Source organism: Nycticebus coucang, chromosome 1, assembly GCF_027406575.1.
Source record: "Nycticebus coucang isolate mNycCou1 chromosome 1, mNycCou1.pri, whole genome shotgun sequence".
NCBI lineage: Eukaryota > Metazoa > Chordata > Mammalia > Primates > Lorisidae > Nycticebus > Nycticebus coucang.
Window position 1 is genome coordinate 4,714,675 of NC_069780.1, and position 23,973 is coordinate 4,738,647.

Consider the following 23,973-nt stretch of genomic DNA (forward strand, 5'->3'; position numbering starts at 1 on the left):
CAGTGAATGTTCTGCTTTCTCTCTCTTCTTTTCTGCCTCTTTAACTATCTGAGTTTTCTCAAGAACTTTGTCCTCTACCTCCAAAATTCTTTCTTTTGCATGGTCTAACCTGTTGCTGATACTTTCCATTGCATCTTTAAGTTCCCTAATTGACTGCCTCAGTTCTTCAGCTCTGCTATATCCTTTCTATATTCTTCATATCGTTCATCTCTTATTTCATTCTGTTTTTGGATTTCCTTTTGGTTATTTTCAACTTTATCAGCAGTTTCCTTCATTGTTTCCATCATTTCCTTCATTTTTTTCATCATGTGTATTCTAAATTCCCTTTCTGTCATTCCTAACATTTCTTTATAGGTGGAATCCTCTGTAGTAGCTACCCCATGGTCCCTTGGTGGGGTTGTTCTGGGCTGGTTCTTCATGTTGTCAGGAGCTTTCTGCTAATTCTTCCTCATGAGTGATTTCTTTTATCAGTTTCCTTGCCTTTAAGTTGCCGTGCCTGTGACTAGGGTTTCAATGAGTCTGTGCCTAGTTACAAGGAAGCTGTTACTCGGTCACCATCTTGCTTGGATCTCCACAAATTTTCCGCCTTAAAGTTAACCTTTACCCCAGGTGTTAAGATTTACCTTGTTAAATACTTCATAAATAAAACTGTTTCCACAATTCAGTGCTGGCTGCAGTCATCAGCTGCATCAGACCTCCTGATCCCATCCTGCCTGCAGTCATCAGCTGCATCACACACCTCCCAACCCCATCCTACCTTTTGTCTCTTGTCTTTCTTTCTCATTTCCCAGCATTTCCACTCAGGTTATTTCTCTTTCCCTGCCATGTTTCGAGAAAGCTAAGCAATATGATATGATTCTGTAATTGTTGCTTGACTCAAAGCAACTGTTTTCCTGGCCACTGTACGAGGCTCCCAGACTCATGGCCTTTGTGAACTTCCTATGTTGCCAACCAGCCACCACCAGCTAAATATAGAGCCCATAACAGTTACCTTTGAATTCTCATTTCTCTTTGGTCTGTCCAAATATGGTGTGAACCTTCTCAGCCTCAACCTCTTGCAGGATTCCAAGGGACTGTGACAAACTACACCTGGAGGTGGTCACCTAAGGAACTAGGCCCACTGTACACTAAGTTCATGTGATGAATATCCAGTCTATGAAAATAAGGTCTACTTAAGGAGGTGCTCAGCGTAGGGAAGTGGTCAGCTATGGAAGTTCTACTATACTATGACTAATTTTTGTACATACAACATAAATGGCTTTTTCCAAATTAAGTAAATTGACACTAACCTGGGGATAAAATCCTTCTACACAGAGAAAAGATCTTCTGTAAACCAAAACAAAACATTCTAATATAAAATTGTAGTATTAGTTTTTTTCTTAAAAAGGAACGGCATACATTTTTCTGTCTACTTTAATTGTTATTGATTTGTAGTTTTAGTAATTTCAACTATAAGATGTGAATAAAAGTAAATGTGACACATTTTGGTTATAAAAAAAGATTTACAAATAACTAAATTTCTGCCTTTATATTCTATTGTTTTCCTCATTGATAATCAGTAAAGTACTGTGAAAAAGTCTGAGAGTTTAAGGTACATTTTTTGAAGGAAATAAAAGATTACCTAAAGTTTATAAGACATATGATAAACTCATCAATAATCAAGAATTAATGTTGATACTACTGTTGTTATCTCTACTTTTTTGCAATTCTTGGTTGTAAATATATTTTTTCTTCAAAATATCATTCCCTCAAAAATATAGTAGTTACTTTTAAAGTGAAAAATATAGTTTCATTTTCCAGATTATGAATGTACACCTACATGTTTGCTTACTTTAGAAAAATTATAAAGACCTGAAAAGATGAAGAGATTGTTCTTTAAGCACTTTTAACATTAAGAAGGAAGAAACTTTAGTAGAGCTTTGCCTCGTTCTTCAACAATTGTAATAACTGATGTATTTTAAGTGTTTATATAGTGCAAATAAACATAAAATGTCATGATAAATAATCCCGTAATGTGCCCACAACCATCTACAGCATCATGTGTATTTTATTCATCTTAAAAGTTGTCCCATGAAAAGCTTATCAGGTTTTGCCTCACACTACAGTTTACAAGGTAATTGCAATATAAGTGATTTTTCCATGATTTCTTCACAATTCATAAAATTTAGAACTTGAACTCCATGCACTGTGGCTTTAAACACTACACATTTTTCTGAGGTAAGTGATTCATATTTGGGGAGAGTAGTTTTTTCTTTTTTATGTTTTTCATTCTCATGCTTAAGTAGTTTAACTTTATCTTTCCTTAAGCTTATAAAGAGAAAACTGCTCAAAAGTCTCTAGTGCTCTATTTCAATAAGCACAAGAAATTTTTGTGGCATTTATACAATATACTTAAATGTAAAGAAAACCATAACAATTTATCTATCTGCTATTGTAAACCCATATACTTGACCTCCTAAATCAGGCCAGTAGGAATAAATGCCCTACCCATGGAGCTTCCAGGAGGGAGAAGTAGGCATCTTAGAATCACACTTGAGTGCTCCATCACATTGTGCTAGCCAAAATACTTTGCCTTCAGCATTAATGTGAGGCTGCACAAACCTTTATTCTTTTCATAACTTAAGAAAACAAAATAGTTGGCTTTAAATATTTCTAGATCTAACCCAAAGTTCTCGTATGAGTAATGGTACACAATACAGCATCACAAAAAAGAAAAAACATTTAAAGAAGCTGCCTCATATTTGTAGAACAATCCATAACTTTATGACTAAGGCTTGTGTAATAAACCTCAGCTGCTTACAAAATGAGAGACAGATGTAAGGGTTTTGTTTTTCCTTCTTAAATATACAAATAAATTAGCATAATTCAATCTCTAACAGCCTCATATTTTTGTCAGAAAAATAATAACCTACTAGTGTTCTACTAAAATAATCCAGTCCTTTCTTGTTTTAGCAAGTGCCTTATCCACCAACTGCTTGGTGTGTGAGCTGAATGGCAGGTCTTCCGGCAGACTGTAACTTACGGTAACACCAACCTTAAAGGAATAGAGTCAGCACTAAAGTAAAAGTATTGGCTTCTAAATTCCATTCTGAGCTAACGTATTCATTGTGTCTGCAGCTTTCCCTGGCACCATCTAAAATGCCTTCAGATGAAGAGTCTCTGCTGTGTCCTGAGCCCTGACAGAGCGCAGGGAGTGAGGGCAATGCAGCGCTGCTCCTCCCCCGCTCCCCTGGGGACTGTGCCCCGCACCTGCCAGCTCCACTGTGTGGCACTTACTTCCTACAGCATGATGACTCTGCCTCTGAGGCGGGGGGATGAATGTCTGAATGAACAAAACCTTGGTTTCCTTTGGAAACAGTCCCTCCTTCCTCCCATTCTGAGTGATTGAGGTAGGATGACCCTGCTGCGAGGGCTCAGGAGGGAGACAGTCACCCTTCCTTTCTGGCTACAACCAACAGCCACCACGATTGGCTCAGACAAGGGCAAGTGACCTGATCATGGCCCATTCAAAAAAATTCCCTACATTGCTGCTAGCAGGAAAAGGTTAGGCAAACACGTTCTTCCTTCCCTTTTTGCTTTAGGACAGAAGCTTGGGACTTTACCAGTGCTTGAGAAGAAATAAAATAAAATAAAGCCAACACGGGGAAAAGCAGATGGAGCTGGGGTGAGGCTGGTTACTGAGAGAGCTGTTGATCTCCAGGATACAGCTTTGTCTCCTGTACTCATCAGTCCTCCAGGGAAAAATGAAATGATTTTGTTACTGAGCTATCATTGTAACCAGAGGGCCATTTCTACTTGAATTTAATTCCTTTCTTTCTCTACTTGTTTCAGCATTTTGATCAATAATTTTTTTCATCATTTGTAATATAGGAATGAAGTTAGGTGTCATGGTCAGGGTAATAGGAAAGGTCAATGTTCACATAGAAGATGTTAGGAGAGCCTGGTACATACCAGGAGAAACCACCCCTAAGGTTTTAGGAGCAACAGGGACACTCGTTACAGCTGTCAGAGAGTGGGTTTGTGAGAGGTGTCAGAGAGGTTTCCCCTTACAAACACTCAGTTATGAGTCTTAAACAGGACAAGCTTCCCAAATAGAAGGGGGAACACTGATGTGGAAACATTCCCAGGGGAGAGAACTAAGGGAGCAGAGACATGGACGCTGGAAGGAGCAGGGAAGTGTCAGCAGCAGCAGCGAGTTGAACATCTGGAGTCCACTCTGTGAGCAGGGAGAGGGGGCAACTGAGGCAGGAGAGGGTGGCCAGCATTGAGGATACGTGCCTGTGAGACCCTGAGTGTCCGTCCATTTCGATGTCACCTCCTCTGGGAAACCCCCACATGCATCTCTAGGTGACCCCCGCCCTGTGCACCGTCCACACCATGACCTTGTTTGACTCTGCTGTGGGCAGGGTGGGAAGGTCGTGCCTGGCAATGCACAGGTGCGGGGTGTGTGCAAACCAAGGGATGTGGATACTGAACTCAAAAGGCGTTTATTGGACAAGGCAGCACAGGGCACTGTGATGGGTGTTGCAAAGACGAACAGTGGAGACAGGCAGAACTCCGCCATGGCATTGTTCTTTCATACCTGACCTTCACACTCCCTTCCACAATGCCGGGAGTCTTTTGTTTGTATAGTAAGGACATCCTGATGATTTCAACAATCTCTAATTATTTAAATTTATTTCAGTTACCACTGAGCACCATCTAAACATAGTAGATTTAGACATTGTTTCTTGGCTTTTAGATAAAATAGTTTATAATATAAACATTTTATTTATGTTTTCTATTTTTTTTTCAGGTTAATATGAGGGTACAAATGATTAGAATACATTGTTTGCGTTTGTTAGCTAACGTTCAAGTCGGAGTGACCCCTTCACCCAGGGTGTGTGCTATGTACACTTACACTGCGCCTGTTAAGTGAGAGCTTACCAATCCCCCTCCATCCTCCCCTTCCCCTTCCCTTCTCCCCCTGACTTGAATTTAATTTTGTTTTACGCTCATCAGGGGATGAAGTTATTTATCATTTGTTCTCATACTTGTATTAAGTATATTGGATACTTGCTTTTCCATTCTTGTGATACTTTACTAAGAAGAATGTGTTTCAACTCCATCCAGGTAAATCCAAAGGATGTAAAGTCTCCATCTCTTTGTGGCTGACTAGTACTCCATGGTATACACATACCACAGCTTGTCAATACACTCATGAATTGGTGAGCACTTGAGTTGATTCCACATCTTGGCAATTGTGAATTCAGCTGTTATAAATATTCAAGTGCAAATGTTCTTATGATAAAATAATTTTGTTTCTTCCGGGTAGATGCCTAATAATGAGATCGCAGGATCAAATGGCAGGTCTACCTTTACCTCTTGGAGGAGTCTTCATGCTTCTTTTCATAGAGGATATATTAATTTGCAGTCCCACCATCAGTGCAAAAGTATCTCTTTCTCTCTACATCAATGCCAGCATCTGCAGCTTTGAGACTTTGCAATATGGGCTTTTCTCATTGGAGTTAGGTGATATTACAGGGTGCTTTCAATTTGCATTTCTCTAATGATTAGGGATGATAAGTTTTTTCCTATGTTTTTTGGCCATTTATCTGTCTTTTTCAGAGAAGGTTCTTTTCATGTTTCTTGCCTACTTATAAATGGGATTCTTTGCTTTTTTGTTGTTGTTGTTGCAGTTTTTTGGCCGGGGCCAGGTTTGAACCTGCCACTTCCGGTATATGGGGCCGGCACCCTACTCCTTGACCCCTTTTTTCGTTGATTATTTTGAATTCTCTATAGATTCTGTTTATTAGCCCTTTGCCAGGTTCACAGCATAGAGATATCTTCTTCCATTCTGAGGGCTGTCTATGTGCTTTAGTTGTTGTACACTTAGATGTGCTGAAGTTTTTTGTTTGATCGGGTCCAATTTATTTATTTTATGCTGTTGCTGCAATTGCCAAAGGGGTCTTCTTCATAAAATCTTTCCAAGGCCAATGTTGTTAGGAGTTTTTTCTGTATTTTCTCCTAGAATTTTTATCGTTTCATGTCTTAAATTTAAATCTTTTCAGGTTTATTTAATGGGGACAGAGGAGGTCAAACTCTCACTCTTTGCTGAAGATCTCATCTTATACTCAGAAAACGTCAGAGACTCAACTATGAGGCTCCTGAAAATGATCGAGAAATACAATAAAGTCTTGGGGCAGAAAATCCATGTCCACAAATCATCAGCCTTCATGTACTCCAATAACATTCAAGCTGAGAATCAAATCAAAGACACAGTACTCTTCACAGTAGCTTCAAAGAAAATGAAATACCTGGGAATATACCAAACAAAGGATGTGAAGGATCTTTACAGAGAGAACTAAAAAATCCTGAGAAAAGAAATATGAAGAGACATTAACAAATGGAAGAACATACTATGCTCATGGTTGGGAAGAATCAACATTGTTAAAATGTCCATCCTACCCAAAGCAATCTATAGATTTAATGCAATCTTCGTCAAAGTACCAACTTCATTCTTTGAAGAACTTGAAAAAATAGTACTTTATTTTATATTGAACCAGAAAAATACCAAATAGCCAATGCAATTCTAAGAAATTAAAACCTTTTCTTAAGATTATTTTAGAATTATTTTGGAAACCGTATTTGATTAATTAAATTACACTGTGGCCATATCATGTAAGTGAAGAAATCCAGGAATGCCAAAAGCATATGTCAGGAGAAAAAAAGGAAGGAAGTGAAGAAACAGTTTCATGGAAATGTGTTTTATCACACTAGATGTCTGTATTGCTGATGAAAACAGTATGACAAAGCTGGTAAGATGAAAGTAAAATTTAGGAAGTTGAAGGATGAGTTATAAACCACAGCAAACACAATACACACAGTGTATGAATCTATCATTCAAGTAGGAAAGTTGCGAATCATCATAAAATACCTAACAATCAGAAAATATCCTCTGTAACATTTCAACATTTTGAAATGTGTTGACATGTTCATTATGAGCCACAGAGGGTCTTTTTGGAAAATGTTCCCTGTGCACTGGAAACACAGATGTGATTTGTGCACCTGCTGGGTACAGTGTCTGTCACACACGTCGGGAAGAAGGGTGCTTATGTGGCTTCACTCTTCTGCAGTTCCTGAGTGATACTGCTTTGCATACTGAGCACTGAAATAGTTTGTTAGAGCATTTAGCCATGATTATGCATTTGTATTTTGCTTTTTTGTAGTCTTTCCATTTTGCTGTATATATTTGGATAGTATTTCATGAGATTCAGAAAATTTTAGAAATGTTTTGTCTCTTGTTTATTCTTTTACACTTTTGCATTTTAAATCAGCCATTTTTATCTCTAAACTTCCTCTTTCCCTAAGCTGTAATGTCTTAACTTGTCTTTCATTAATAAATTAATTATTAAGAAATATACTAAGAATATTAATTGTATGTTAGCAGCTACTAATAATGAGTCAATATTAGGAATATGTCCCTGACAAGTTTCTTTCCATTACTTTTAGCATGATATTAAATTTTTAATTGGCACATAATAATTATACATACTTACGGTGTGCATTGAGATGCTTCTATCTAGATAATGTAGATATCTAGATAATGCTTCTATCTAGATAATGATCACAGCATGGTAATTAACATATGCATCATCTCAAACATTTATTATATTTTGAGTTGGGAACTTTCAAGAAACTCCTTTTAGCTTTTTGAAATTATATATTATTATTACCTTCAGTTATCCTACATTGGTATAGAATGTCAGAGATTATTCATTCTATGGAGTTATAATTTAAATTATGTCTTTTAAGTAGCACAATTGTCTTATTTATCCAATGTGATAATCATTTACTTTTAATAGGAGAGTTTTTCCATTTAAATTTACTGTAATTCTCAATTTATTTGTCTGCTATCTTATTATTCTATTTGTCCTACCTCTTTAAAGTTTTAAATTTGTACTAATTTTAGATTTACAAAAATATTGTATAGATCTTACAGAGTTTTTGTATAAAATCTTTCCCTTAGCATCCCCCACCATTGACATCTCACATAATTATATTACATATGTCAAAACTAAGAAACGAACATTGGTATATTGTTATTGAGTAAACTCTGGTGTTTAGGCAGATCTCATCCACTTCCCAGGGCTGCATCCTGCACAACTCTGTCCCGGGGCTGCGGCCTACACAGCTCTGCACTTAGGCCCCGTCTCCCCTCCTCTGCTCTCACCTCCCACAGTTTCTTGTCTGTTTCTCAGACCTCCACACCGTTGAAGAATATCGGGAGGCATTTTGGGGACCGTCCCTCGGTTTGGATTCTGATGTTGTCTTTCTCCTGGTTGTTTCAGGGTTATGGATGGCCTGGTAGCCAATGGAATTAGAACACAGACGGAATGGCGGAGCCTCCCGTCAGACTGCGTCCTGTCGGAGGGTGTGTAATGTTCACACGCCCTGCCGGCTGCTCCCAGTTCTCAGCCCTGGTCAGCCCTGTGTCTGCCTGTTTCCTCCAATAAGCTGCTTTGCTTTTTCCTTCACTCTTCTTCAGCAACAGGTCACTAAGTCCCGTTCCCACTCACCTGGGGACATAATTAAGCCTCACCTCAGGAGGGGAGAGACTGTTCTCAGAGTATTAGGAATCATTTTTACAAAGGTTTGCCTTTCTCCCCCTGCCCCGTTTGCTGTTTTCTCCCTTATTCCTTCACTGCTGCCCTCCTTTGTATTACTCAGGTATTTTCTTTCACTCCTTTGTATTACTCAGGTATTTTCTTTCACTCCTTTGTATTACTCAGGTATTTTCTTTCACTCCTTTGTATTACTCAGGTATTTTCTTTCACTCCTTTGTATTACTCAGGTATTTTCTTTCACTCCTTTGTATTACTCAGGTATTTTCTTTCACTCCACTTTGTATCTTTTCCAGATTAAGTCCAAGGTTTTTCATTTTCCTTTTCAGTAGTAGCTTTACAAATTACAATATATATTCTTGCTGTATTACAATTGTTCCTTATACTGCCTCTAACAACTGGATTCTTGATATATTACAATTTTTCTTATATTTTCTTTATCAATTGAAGAAATGTTATATATTAAATCCATTTATCTCCTAACATTTTCTTTGTGTTGTATTTGTCATATATTTAACTTTACTGATGTATTTACCTCATTAGATCACCATCATTATTGAAAGTAGAACATTTTTTTGAGTTCTGAGGAAGAATCCACTTTTTCACCGTTTGCTCCCCAAAACATTAAAGGGAAAAGAACTGCACACTTGTTTGGAATTCCACTTATCAAAGGCATTTAGTAGGGGCCCTTATTAAACTATTCATAAATTTAATTTAAAGAATTTTGAAAAACAAGTTGGTCACCGTGAAAACTAGCAAAATTATATAAAAATTTAGAATTATCAAGGTGCTTCAAGGGGAGTGTGTACTTTGTTCGAGCATCAACCAGTCTTTGGTTACGAGAAACACAGGGAAGTGCCCACCAGAAGACACAACCCCCAGTCTCTCTGCACCACACCTGGGCTCCTAGAAAGATCAAAAGCTCCAAAAGAATCAAACAAAACCTTAGCGTGTTCTCAAAACATCTTTTATTTTCATATCAATTGTAAAAACATAACAGTAAATGTAACTTCTCTCTTCCAAAGCAGAGAAACATTCCATAATGAGCATTAAACAAGGCAGTGTGCCCTACCAGAAAGACATAAAATGTCCAAGGGAAGCTTCAACATAAAAATGCTGACCACGTAACATGAGATGATTTCAATAAATAACAACTGACATTCTTATAAAAGTACAAAACAGACACATTCCTTACCCTGAAAGGGACCTCACAAGTTGCTCTGACCCCACTCCCCACCCCATGCAGCACAGCGCTGACACTGGACGCCTCCCACTGGGTTGAGTGAGACTTGGCAACGTGAGCCTCTTCACATTAAATCACAATCAGGACTGAGCTGTGTTTGATGAAACACAGTCACAGTTTTAAATAATAACATGTAAATGTCAATATTATTAACATAAATACAAGCTCTGAATTGTAAATATTAAATACAAGGCTCTGTAAATATTAAAATACAAGCTCTGAATAAATAAATACATACATAAATAGAACTCTCATAGGAAATCATCAAATACATTAAGCCCTTCCCAGGTGCCCGCAGAAACCAGGTGCTGTCGCTTCATTTCCCGCTCTTGGGAGGGCAGGGATGGCCCTGCAGGACCAGGCCACCAGGGAGCTGCCCGGCTCCTTCCTTCTCTGCAGCTCAGTTGCTGCTGCGCCTCCTAGGGAGAGAAAAGGCTCCTGTTGCAGATCTCAGGAAGGCCGCTCTTCCCCGCACTGGCCGCTGAGGCTCTGCCGGGGCTGCGCGCACACTCCTGGCGAGCCCTCCACTCAGGGCACCCCTGGCTGTACCCACTCCCGGTGTAGCCAGAAACCTGGGCTGCTGAATGCTTTCAACTGAGGGAAAGGGGCCTGTGGCTGCGACTAGATTTCAGGCTTGAAGGAGCTGAAACATTCTGCTCTGTGATTGTCTGTTCCAGGTTCAAATTTACACGCTTGACCTCACTGAAGCCCTCCAGCACCCAATGAAACAGCTGCCTTTACCTCCTCTGTTCTGCGGAGCTTCAAAGATAAAAATATGTGGCAGGGTCCTCGCCTAGAGCTGCAGGGGTCTCATCCCAATAACTTGCTTTTCAAGAAGACCTGGAGCCCCAACTTGCCCCAAACCAGAGCTTCCAGTTCTCAGGTCTGAAGGCCCAGGAAGGAATGAGCCCCCAACAGCCAGCTCCCCTTCATCTTCCCGGACACACATTCGCCCTCCCTCATCCGAACAGGGTGTGGGGGGTCAGGGGGAGGAGGACGCTCGAACGCGCGCTCTGGCACCAGCTAGTCCATGACCTTAACGGCAAATTTCACCACGAAGTAACTAAGGCCTGTCAGTCCTTCAGCTCACCCCTGGGTTTCCCTAAAACACACGCACTGATAGGCCCGGGGCAGAGGCCAGATCTGTGCCAGGCCGTCCCGGTGCAGACCAAACCCGCGCTCACCTGTCCAGCATCTTCTCAATGATCCTCTTGACCATGGGGGCCGCGGGGTTGAGACAAGCCTCCTGCCCGTTCTTGAGCTGGGCTCTGCGGAGAGAAGGGGTGTCCCGTGAGCCAGGAGGAGGTGCACGGGGAGGGATGGCGGGGGAGGTGTGCGGAGCGCGGGGCGAGGGACACTTACACGACTTCGGTCTGGGCGCAGTGGGGGCCCGGGGGCGTCACCTTCACACTCTGGATGTTCTTGAGGTGAATGCCCTGCACGGTCTGCAGGCACTGGCAGCGCAGCTCGGCGACCACGGGCGCCCCTGCGGGGAAAGGACCGGTCAGCGGCGCTGTCCCCGCGGGGCGCCCCGGAGCCCGCCCGCCCCGTCGCAGGGCGCGGGTCCCACCTGCTGCTTGGCGGCCGGCGGCGACCAGGAGCAGCAGCAGCAGCGCGGCCCGCAGGAGCCGGGGGACGCGGGGGGCGGCGCGGGCCATGGGCGCGGAGAAGAAGGCGGTGAGGACTCTGGAGAAGGCGGAGAAGGTGGCGAGGACGGCCGGGATGGCGGGGACAGCGGCGAAGAGAGCGGGGACGGCGGCGAAGACGGCCTGGAAGGCGGCGGGGACGGCGGAGACAGCGGCGGGGACAGCGACGAGGACTGCAAACTAGTTGTGGCGCTGAAGTCTGAGCTCTGTGGCTCCCGGGCCGGGAACCCCTTTTATGCGCGTCTGGGCCGGGAAAGCCCGGAGCCCCCGGCCGGGGAATTCCCGGAGCTGCGGGTGGAGCCAAGACCCGAGGAGGCGCCGCCCCTCCTCCCCTCCTCCCTCCCCTCCTCCCCGGCTTTCTCCTCCCTCCTCTCCCCCCTCCGTTACTGCTGCGGACTCTGACCCTGATGTCCTCCCCTGGCCCCGGATTCCAAGGTGGACGGGGAGTTTCTGGTCACGCTGGAGTCACTGCGTCCGAGCAGGAGGTTGTGGGCACCTGGTGACCTCCGTGGAGGGCGCGGTGGGTCGTGTAGGGACTGGAGAGAGATCCTTCTTTGAAAGTCATCGCGGGCATTGGAAGCGTTAAAGTGGAAATGGCAGTCTAGCTCCTTTTTTCCCTTAACTTGTGTTCCCCAGGTTTCACTCATCTCTGAAATAAACGTAGTCTTTGTAAATAAATCTGTCATCTCAGATTAACTGTAAGAACTTTCGTTCTGTTCCTGCAGTTCTATCGTCTTAAGTCAATCGCACCCATGTGCTGTGTTCTGCGGCAGCAGACGGTGCCCTGGGGTTCGGGGGCAGTGAATACTATTTTAAGATATGTTGCTGCAATCTCCAGGCTTCCTCTCTGAGATCCTGGACGTCCTCACACCTTTGACGTTCTGGGGGCAGCACTTTTATGTGGAGGTTACTGGGGAGCTGTGAAGGAGCGTGCTGGTCTCGGGAGGGAGGTGCACCTTTTCTAGAACCGTCCCTGGACAGGAAAGGTCTTAGGGGCCAGACGGAGTGTCCGGTGTGTGGCTGTGGCTGTTCACTTCTCTACGTGCAAACACGTGTGTCTTTGACGTGCAGATTCCTAATTTAATTCCATTCCTGTCACCTGCCTTTACCTGCATCCTGGGGTTGACTGCATGTCCAGAAATAAGTATCAACCTTCTTTTAGTTCCATAGAATGCCAATAAAGCATTCGAAGTCTGCTTAAGTGAAGCTTCTTCCCAGATATGCTTCTCACCATCAATCTCACTGCCCCCCTCCCCCAACCCCCCTTTTAAGTTAAACTGTAGCCTACATGGTCTAAGTAGCTTCTCCAGGGTGGACACACATCTCTGGGATATGTGTGATACCCTGCCACTGCTGTCAGAAGGGCTGGGACACCGCAGCTGGTCTGCCCAGGGAATGAGAAATCCGTGTCCCTGATGGTGCGGTGAGGCTGTCAGGTCTGAAACCTCAGCTCCACCACTCAGCTCACCTCATGATCTGAGACCTCAGCTCCACCACTCAGCTTACCTAATCATCTGCAAGCTCAGCTCCACCACTCAGCTGGCCTCACCATCTGAGACCTCAGCTCCACCACTCAGCTCCCCTCATGACCTGAGACCTCAGCTCCATCACTCAGCTTGCCTCACCATCTGAGACCTCGGCTCCACCACTCAGCTCCCCTCATGACCTGAGACCTCAGCCCACCACTCAGCTCCCCTCATCATCTGAGACCTCAGCTCCACCACTCAGCTCCCCTCATGACCTGAGACCTCAGCCCACCATTCAGCTCCCCTCATCATCTGAGACCTCAGCTCCACCACTCAGCTCGCCTCATCACCTGAGACCTCAGCTCCACCATTCAGCTCCCCTCATCATCTGAGAACTCAGCTCCACCACTCAGCTCCCCTCATGACCTGAGACCTCAGCTCCAACACTCAGCTCCCCTCATGACCTGAGACCTCAGCTCCACCACTCAGCTCCCCTCACCATCTGAGACCTCAGCTCCACCACTCAGCTTGCCTCATCACCTGAGACCTCGGCTCCACCACTCAGCTCCCCTCATGACCTGAGACCTCAGCTCCAACACTCAGCTCCCCACATGACCTGAGACCTCAGCTCCATCACTCAGCTTGCCTCACCATCTGAGACCTCGGCTCCACCACTCAGCTCCCCTCATGACCTGAGACCTCGGCTCCACCACTCAGCTCCCCACATCATCTGAGACCTCAGCTCCACCACTCAGCTCCCCTCATGACCTGAGACCTCGGCTCCACCACTCAGCTCCCCTCATGACCTGAGACCTCAGCTCCACCACTCAGCTCGCCTCACCATCTGAGACCTCAGCTCCACCGCTCAGCTTGCCTCATCACCTGAGACCTCAGCTCCACCACTCAGCTTACCTAATCTGCAAGCTCAGCTCCACCACTCAGCTCACCTCACCATCTGAGACCTCAGTTCCACCACTCAGCTCGCCTCATCATCTGAGACCTCAGCTCCACCACTCAGTTTGCCTCATGATCTGAGACCTCACCTCCACCACTCAGCTCGCCTCACGATCTTTGCAATTTTTCTCACCTCTATTTGTTCATGATTCTCCTTTGTGAAAGAGCTAATTATAATGCCAGCCTCCTGGGGTTGCTAGGAGTATTAGATGTGTTAACATTTGTAAAACATCAGGACATATTAAGTATTATACAAATATTTGTCAAATAAAAAAAAGTTGTGTTTTATAATCTTACTGTCATGGACTGAATGTGTCCCTCAAATTCCTATGTTGAACACCTGGTCTGCTATGTGAAATTAGGAGGTGGGGCCTTTGGGAGGTAATTAGGTTTAGATGAGGTCTGAAGGGTTAAGTCCCCCCAGGATGGGGTTAATTAATGTCCTTATCAGAAAAGATCAAGGTGTTCTCTTTCTCTGTCTTTCTCTGCATGTTGAGGACACAGCAAAAAGATGCTCACCTGCCAGCTGGCAGGAGTGCCTGCACCAGACCAGGAACCTGCCAACACTCTGGCCTGGGATTTTCCATCCTCTAGAACTGTGAAATAAATGTTTTTGTGTAAGCAATAAAGCTGATAGTGCTTTGTTATGACAGTTCAAACTAAGACACTTAATCTAAAAAGAATCACTCAGTTGTAAATACTTATGAACACAGAAAAAAAAATTTCAAAGAAGCATCTGATTCATCATCAAAAATTTTCAGCATCCAAAAAAGTAAAAAATAAAAATTTTTAGCAACAAGAATTATTATTAAGGAATCTTAAAATAAGATGATTTTAATATTTTGTTTGAAAATTTAGTTTCAGTGAAATAGTAATAAGAGTAAAATTCTGCCCACCTCATTTATTGGAAAAGATTTAGGAAATGACTATCTCCCTTGCCTTAGACATTAACATTCGCCTACCTGAATGTATCAATTATTTCTACAACTAGAGAACAATAGAAAATATTAGCTTGTAATGATTGTCAGACCCCTCCCAAAGTACTGACATAAGTAAATACTACGGAAGAGTAAGATTTTGATTTAGCTATACTGACAGCCCCCCCCCAAAAAAAAAGATGGACACAGGTCAAGAACCAGCCCATAATTTATAGAATTAGCTCTGTGATTCAATAAAAATTGCTCCATTTCTGGGCAGTGTCTGTGGCGCTGGCCCCACATACCGGAGGTGGCGGGTTCAAACCCAGCCCTGGCCAAAAACTGCAAAACATAAAAAAATAAAATAAAATAAATTGCTCCATTTCCTTTTAGAAAGAAGTAGAATAGTTTCTTCTTCCATTTCTAATTATGTCACTTTCCATGATTTAATTCACAAAAGCCCCACTACTAAGTTTTTGAAATTTTCAAGAGCACCAGTGTTATGAAACCTACTATGACAAATTCCTTCTGGTTTTAACGTGTGCTGATGCCACCATTATAAGCACACATCACAAAGCCACGTAACTTCTTAACCCAATGAAATCATTTCTAAAATGCAACATGTCGTAGTTGCTCAGTTGGCTAAATTCCATTCTACCCTGAAATTCCATATTGTACTTTCAGACTGGCACAATCTCATGTAGAGTTGAGCGTGGCTGCTCTGTGCTAAGCACTGGCATTCTTACAGCTTGCTGAGTGGGGAGGCTGTTTGACACCACAGAACAGTTTCAAGGAAGACAATTTTTCCCTGGACTGGGCTGTGGGTGAGAGGATGGTTTCAATATGATTCAGATGCGTTACATTTATTATGCTCTTTATGTCTATTATTATTACATTGTAATATACAATGGAACGATTATGCAATACACCACAATTCAGATCCGGCTTAACTGTCGCTTGCCACTCACTGATAGGGTTTTGATATGCATCTGCAAGCAATTGATTTATTGCAGTCTCGACAACGTGGTCTCAGCTCCAGCTCAGATCATGAGGCATTAGATTCTCATAAGAGCGGAGCCACAGCCCAGGTCCCTCACACGTGCAGTTCACAGCAGGGTTCATGCTCCTATGAGAATCGAATGTTGCCCTGATCTGACAGGAGCTGGAGCCCAGGCGGTGATACCAGCGATGCGGAGCAGCTGTGATGAAGTTCCTGCTCACTTCCTGCTGTGCTGCCTAGTCCCCAACAGACTGTGAACCTCTACCAGTTGGTGGCCTGGGAGGTGGGGACCACAAGCCTGGAGGACTTTACTTAGATAACTCCCAGCATAACATTTGCTCCTCTTGAAAAACAGATTGGAAAGATAAGCAAACAGTGACAACAGATTTTAGAGATAAATCTGATGAGGGTTGAGATATTAGCTTTGAATTACAGAATAGAAGACAGGTTAGCCAACACCAATGTTAATTAAGACTGGACAGTTCCAACTCTGTTTATGCTTAGTGAATTCTTTGTTTTCAAGTCTTGTTACCACTCACACAAAATGGACAGTGGCACAATCTCCTTGCTGGGGAAGTAGATAATTGACATGGTTGTATACCATTTGTTTCTTCTAGTATTTTTAAGTAATAAAGATTTAAGACAGCCTTTGAATTCTTCATAGTATTTTGAATGTAGTGGTTGATGTGTGTTGCTGGGCTTTCATTTGATTTTTTTTCAGCATTAAAAAAATGGAGACTTTACATCCTTCATATTAACCTGGATGGAAGTGGAAGACATTATTCTTAGTAAAGCATCACAAGAATGGAGAAGCATGAATCCTATGTACTCAATTTTGATATGAGGACAATTAATGACAATTAAGGTTATGGGGGGAGGAAAGGCAGAAAGAGGGAAGGAGGGAGGGAGGTGGGGCTTTGGTGTGTGTCACACTTTATGAGGGCAAGACATGATTGCAAGAGGGACATTGCCTAACAATTGCAATCAGTGTAACCTGGCTTATTGTACCCTCAATGAATCCCCAACAATAAAAAAAAAAAGAATAAATAACATCAAACTCTCATAAAGACAAACTTAAAATAAAAGTGAAGATAATTTACAAAAAAAAAAAAACGTGCTTGATATTTATTGTGATACATTGTCTGTTAGCAGCTGTGGCGCCCAGCTTTGGGTTGCGACCCTGCTGAGGAAAATCTTGCCTGTGGTTCTTGTCTGTTCAGGGATTTCAACCATTGCTGACTGAAATATGTGCTCTGGAAGTAATGCACCAGGGGGAGGGAAGGAGGCTTGCATTTATTTATTGGTTTCCAATTCTTGATCAGATGATGTGCCTGAGTTTTTCATTACATTGTCATTTTTAATAATTTTAAGAAGGCTGACTGGTTGGTTTTATGACTCTTAATTTGCAGAAAAGAAAACTAGCTCACAAGCTCTTCCAGGTAGCATTAAAATCAAACCCAAGACTGACTCAGAAGCCTGTTGGCTCAAAGCCAGTCCTCTAGACAAGGAAAGAAGCAATTGGGAAAGAAGAGACCAGGTAAAATCATATTAATTAAATACATGGAGTGTATTTCCGTTCTTTTCAGCCCTCTTAGAAAACGATGCATTTTTTTTTTAAATCTAGGAACCAATGAAAATGTAGAGGTGATGACAACTAATATCCCTCAGAGCACCAGCAGCCCAGAAAGCCTCCCACTTTTTGAGCCATCAACCCCCAGGGTTCCCAGAGACTTCCAGCACTATGCCGGGATCTGATATTAAGATCAAAGGCGGACAGGGTATGTGAAGGCTCTGACCTCAGGCAGCTCTCAGAGTATCTTAGAGGGCACCTGTAAGAAGGCAGACTCCACCCACGAACTGTTAAAGCTCAGTTCTGTCATCAAGAGATGAGAACAATACTTCTAAACTGCAAGTCACTATCCACTAATGGGCCATACAATCAATTTGTGGGTCACGACCACTATTTGAAAATATAATGGAACAAAATAAAATAGAATAGCTTTCTTAATGCCATAATGCATCACTTATTTTTGAAATGCAATAGCTCACTTTAATAACAATATACAAAATCTGGAGAAGGGCCAAAGTAGTCCTGTTTCCAGAGCCCACAGAATGAGCACAGACAGGAACACAAGCCCCTCCTCTTCCTTTTCTCCACAAAGAAGATCCCTAAACACCACCCTGAGCATCACATATTGTAAGCATAAATGTTATTTTATGATCCTTTTGTGTCTCACACATGGGTAACTGTGCAAAACTAAATACTTAATGTACAAGATGCACAAAAAAGAACTTCCAGGAGTAAGTAACTTACCCCGTCAATGGTTTTGTTGTATTGATGAAGGCTGTGTCTGTTTTACAAGTTCCTCATTCATAGACATTATCTGCTAAATTAAGTTTTCAGTCAGAAAAAAAAAGTTGGCGCACTTTCCATTTTAACTTCCCTCCCTCCGAGTTTGCGCAACAGAGAGCTACGGTAAATTGCTGAACAACCCGAGCTTTCCCGGCAGGAACTCCACTGTTCTTGCTGATAAGGGCTGCAGCCCGACCTCAGCAGAGGTTAGAAAATTAACAGGGCATGGGCACAGGTTGACTTAGTAAAATTTGTTTTGGTCCTTTGCTTGATTAGGCCACACCAGCTAATTATTATATCCAGTGAAGAATGTTGCTCTTGGCAGGTCTAAAAGGGAAGTTAAAAAAAGAATAAAATAAAACCATAATATCTTAACACTGGCACCCCACTTCCTAGTGTGTTAATTTTTCAAAAGATCAACTGAAGTACTTTGATTTCAATTTCAACATTTTTTGCTTCTCTTCACCAAAATGTTTTTGCTAAATATCCTACTTTGCCCACTGGACTGTTTATGATTGCAGTAACATGACAGAATAATTATTAGCATTTAATAAAAACATACTATTTGTATATTTTTATATCTAAAACAGGGCTGAGATTGTTCATGTACCATGTGTGTGGAAAGCCTCCATACAGTAACCGAAGAAATAGTAACCCAGATATACCCATTTCACAGGTAGGAAACCAAGGAATCTTCCCTACTGAGAAATTCTGACCTTACACAGTGGCCAGAAGAGAAACTTTGTCTATACATGAATGAGTGACATGTTCTGTGGTATTGAAGGTACGATGTAGGGTAAACCTCAGGATGCAGTGGTCAGGTTACCTGCCATCAGTCCCATCCTTTCTGGTGATGTTTTTAAGCTTTCTTATTGTGGATCCACATTGCCAGTTAGGTTTGGATTCATCGAACCCCCACCACTGAGGCAACACCTCCTCAGAACTCTACCTTTGAACCTGAAGTGTTCTTTGAATGTTTCAGGACAAATATGAATCCCAGAAGCTAAAAAAAAATCACATTGTAAAATGTTGTTGAATTCCATAGCATGTATAAATTGTCCATAATATACAATTTTTGGAATACAGAAGAATTTTTAAATAAAGTATTTATCTGTAGTGGAATCCTTTTCTGTCATATTATTGCAGTCATTTTCTTCTCTATCTTGCATAAATATCCATCATAAAAATAGAAAACAGGCAAAGCTTTATGAGCTACAAAACCATTTGTTCTGTTACACGACAGTTACGCCTGCACAGTGAGCAAAGTCAGTGGCTGTATTTTAAATATTGAGTTCTTAACATTCTTTTATACAAATCCAACCTCTACTTCCCTTCAAATCACTTCTTTGAACCTTCACACATTGGGGGTTTGGTCTACATTTGGCTCCATAGACTTGAATATACAAGAAAATGTACATTACTTTCTTTAAATCAGATAAGATTTGACCCTGGCCTTCACTCTACCAGGGAGAAAACCTTGGATCTCAGGGATTATGGTGGCTGCGTGCCCACACCGCCTGCAAGTGCAGAGGTACAGAGGGACTTGTGCAGAGCAAAACATTCCTGGGTGTCCCTCTGGACTTGGGCTTACACTTACTTTCCATAAAAGGACAAACATTGATGTGGTCATTTAAAGTGCGGGACTCTTCAGCTTTCACCTGTTCTGTGACAGAGAAATCTTTGCTAGTCTCTTAAGCATAGAGGACAGCCAGTCTTCCAGAGCCCTGTCTTCCCCTTGAAGAAGAGAGTGGAAGAAAGAAACAAAACAGTGAGCCTTGGTGAAACACTGGGACAGACAGCCCTCCCCCCTTCCTGCCCTCCCACCGCTGTGGCACCCAGCAGAGAAGCCAATGAAGAGTAGATCATGAGTTCAGAAAGAAGAGACCCTGAGAATGCTGAGAAAAGGAAATAAAAGAATAAAAGTTTCCTGAGAGTGGGAAAGAGAAGCATGGCCAACAGGTTGGGAGTTTCTTAGCTAATGTTGAGGGTTTGTCCTGCAGGTGATCCAAGACTCAGGAATGAAGACTTTACACGGGGACATAAATGAAGGCAGCTGAAAAGGTGCAGGAGCCCCCCAGGCTTCCAGTGGCCTTCTGTCTGCACCCTCATCTCGTCTCTGCTGAATATCTGTCAAACTAACATCAGGCAACACGGGACATGGACAGCACTGTCTCCCCTCTTCTTTGGTGCAGTTCTGAGGTTACACATATATGCAACTCATGGGGTTATGTATGGAGCAGCAGCCACTTCCCAGGATTGGGCGAAGGCACTGAGACTTGGGCATCAAAGAGTCTCTTCCTTCCTTAGCAAGAGCCACGATCTAATTGAACACACAGTGTTATCCGTGGTAGGTGATCATAACCCAGTGTTCATGCTGGGGATTATGCATGTAAGCAAATGGGCATAAAAAATTGATAAAATACTTTCTTTGTTCTTAAAGACTTAAATTCTAAAGGACAGAGAAAGAAAAAATAGTGTATCATGTTATGGTCAGTTCCATATGGGGTCCAATACTGTCCTTAGTCAGGAAAGAAGGTCTCCCTGTCCTGAGCCTACGCTTCAGAAGCCGTCCCTATCCACTATGAAAACCATTCAAAAACTAAATGCACCAGAGAACATACAGGAACTGCTGCCCCACGAGGATCTTGAGCCCAGTGTGGGCACCAACTGCCCTTAACATTGTAAACATCCACTCTTGTGACTGACAAAGGTGGGACTCAAAGCTGAACATCCTGGAGTGATAGTGATACAGGACAGGTGGGCCCCCAGCCAGCTCAGCCGGGCTAAGCTGGAGGATCTGCACCTCAGCCCTGGCCGTGCTGGTGCGGCTGCAGCCAGCAGAGGAACCAGTGGGCTGGAGGGTAGACAAGGGAAGACCCCTGGATCCCCTCCACCCCCCCACCAGAGGCTCTAGTAGCCAGAGGGGCCAGACAACTGCTGGGGAGACACCTGCGCCTTGGTGTCTCCTTTCCCTTACACTTAGGACTGATGGAGAACCCCCATGTCCTATGCCTAGGTCAATTTCATGTAAGTTTCCTAGGCCTCATGAATGGACTGGGTTCATTCATTAACACCTCATTCACTTTGACCCAGAGGAAGGGACTGTATTCATTCATTAATAGCACATTCTTCACCTTGCCCCAGCGGAAGGGATTGTAGTCATGCATTAACTGAGTTCCAGCTAAATGTAACTTTAGAGAACCCATGTCCACTAAATGTAACAACTGAGTTTCGGCTAAATGACCCCATGCGACTATATATTCCCCTGGACAAAGAGTCTGGACAGAGACAGAGAGGGGAGAGAGAGAGCCAGCGAGCGAGCTTTACTCCCCCGACTTGGGTTTTCTCTCTGCCAGGAGTTTGGTGTTCACGCTTTAGGAACCTTACTATCACTGTGCCAACACAGGGAAATGTCTCCAAACTTAAATTAATAACAAATGTAACAATTGAGTGATTCAAGTGATGTCTAATTGGCATTCTGTCTACAGAACAAAAATTATGTTAAAAATCGCAATTATTAAGACTGAATTACGGATTTTCTGAAGAAAAATAAATTTTAGATAATAAATACGGAACAAATCATAAATCCTGTATGACTTTGTTTTGTAAGCACTCAAACACAATACCATACAAGACAGAACACCCAGATGTGGAACAACAAATTAAATTACATCTTACCATACAGAGTCCACAGCTTTAGATGTTTTTAGATGTTATGGATCTGCAGTCTTGTGCTGCACAACTCAGATACATGCTGAGGAATGTGCGGTGGGGCTGTTTTCTCCCCTGGGAACATGACAGAGGATCCTTACACCAGCCTGGACGGTGTCCCCACCACACAGCCTGCTGCCTGGCCACATGCCTGTACATCCCGTTACTGTGCTGGACGCCGCAGGCAGCCGTGAGGGCACAAGTAGTGAGAATAAGATGGAGTCTGGCAGGCGAGGGCTGACCTGGTCAGCTGAGGTCCTGCCTGACCCTTCACCCCCCCTGCCCTGTCTCCCATTTTTACTGCTTTGTCAATTTAGCTCCCACCCTAAAGAAGCCTATCTGTGATTACGTATTTGTCAAAGTAGAAAGACAAGACTCGTTTTGTTTGACATTTTTGACAACTGGTTTAGAAAACCTTATACATTTAGAAAGAGAAGCCTGGGTCACTCTTTGAATTCTTCCTCAACTGTCCACACTCATCAGAGATGCATCTGGAAAAGCAAATGGCAGAAAATTCTGGAAAAGCATCCTCTGAGTGTTATTATCATAATGCATTGTCATCTGTGCTCAGTTTGAGACCACACCAGAGGAACTGCTGCCTTTTTGAAGGAAGAATTACTTTTATCTATGTTTTTACCTATGTTGGATGTCAAGGCAGCTTTCTGTGCCCTAAAATGTCAGGGTTTCCAGCAGCTGCCTGGGTCCTTAGTTCTTGAGGTGCTCTTGGTTGAAAAATGACCAGACACCCCAAAGTAAGGTAAGCATGAAACAAAATATACTGAGGAAGAGAAAGGTAGGTTTACAGGGTGAGAAAGTTTAGCGAGCAGGGCATGTTCACCATAGACAGTGAACAGACCTTCACTGCGTGATGAGTAGGGAAACAGGCCTTGAACATGGCTGGGGGTGTCTTTCACATTGCCTGGGTCAGCCTACCGTGTGATTCAGAGGTCAGCTCAGAATCAGACTTACTGCCCCTGTGGACCTCCCATTAGCCTCTCTGAGAGCCCATTGGGGATTAAGCTAACAACATGACCACTAGTCTTAGACCGTTCTAGGTCACCCTCAAGACTCCATTGTCCCCACTGTCAGGCTAGAGAGTCTTTGACATCCTTTGCAGCTGGCTCTCTAAGTTCCAACTGATGGTTTGGTAGGATGGTGCCTCCTCTCCGGTATGAGCAATCGCTAGGGTCAAGAGTCAGTGGGCAGCACCAAGGCGGCAGCCTGGGGATTCTGCCCTTGTCCTCCTTCCTCAGGAGAGCCGTTCCTACCTAACAGTTCATTCCACACGTGTTAGGAAGGCAACGGTGCTCAGTGAACTGAGAGACAGGAAGTGGCATGTAGATAATACATGTCAATGGCTTAAGCTCTCATGTGAGAAAAATCATTAATTTTAATTCATATTAATGTTTTAATTAAAGCTATTTTAGATTAATAGAATGATAGAACATGGCTAGGAAAAATGCAGAATCGTAGTCTTGCCTTCTAAACTCTTCAGAAGATACTTGAAAAACTGCAGCAATCGGACAACCCAGTCTGGTGGGTTATGATGCTGACCCACCAACCCCCCACCAACCTGACATTTGTCAAGACACATTTTTTTTTTAAAGACAGAGTTTCACTTTGTCACCCCTCGGTGCAGTGCTGTGGCATCACAGCTCACAGCACCCTCTAGCTCTTGGGCTTAGGCAATTCTCTTGCCTCAGCCTCCCAAGTAGCTGGGACTACCAGGCGCCCGCCACAACGCCTGGTTATTTTTTTCTTTTTTGGCAGTTTAGTCGGGTTGGGTTTGAACCTGCCACCCTCGGCATATATGGGGCCAGCGTCCAACTCACTGAGCCACAGGTGCTGCTCCAAGACACATTGTTTGGCTTAAAAAAATTTTTTTTTTCATTATTAATCAAAGAATAAACATATTTGACCCCTGAAGAGTTTTTAAGGTGTTGGTATTTCAGCAGCAGGAAATTCATTTCTCAACTTGCTCTTACCACGTAAGAGGCATCCAACTGTTGGTGAATTAGTCGGCTGACTACTGGTATTTCCTGGTGGGGCACTTTCATAATTAGGACTGGAAAAGGCTGGA

The 23,973-nt window shown here is 43.1% G+C and overlaps 1 protein-coding gene across 3 annotated transcripts in view; it reads right to left on the bottom strand.

Annotated features, from left to right (window-relative positions):
- Positions 1-11,657, bottom strand: part of LOC128580077 (growth-regulated protein homolog gamma-like) — an 83,918-nt gene extending 72,261 nt beyond the window's left edge. Inside the window, exons 1-4 of one of the 3 annotated variants that reach the window (XM_053582207.1) lie at positions 11,417-11,657; positions 11,209-11,332; positions 11,031-11,114; positions 9,558-10,265 (exon numbers count right to left, since the gene is read on the bottom strand). In XM_053582207.1, coding sequence (XP_053438182.1) covers positions 10,247-10,265; positions 11,031-11,114; positions 11,209-11,332; positions 11,417-11,504 — 315 coding nt within the window. In that variant the 5' untranslated portion in view covers positions 11,505-11,657 and the 3' untranslated portion in view covers positions 9,558-10,246. Of the gene's footprint in view, positions 1-9,557; positions 10,266-10,881; positions 11,115-11,208 lie in introns of those variants that run through there. The other 2 variants (XM_053582194.1, XR_008378565.1) reach the window with 2 other exon arrangements.
- Positions 11,658-23,973: the final 12,316 nt, after the last annotated feature.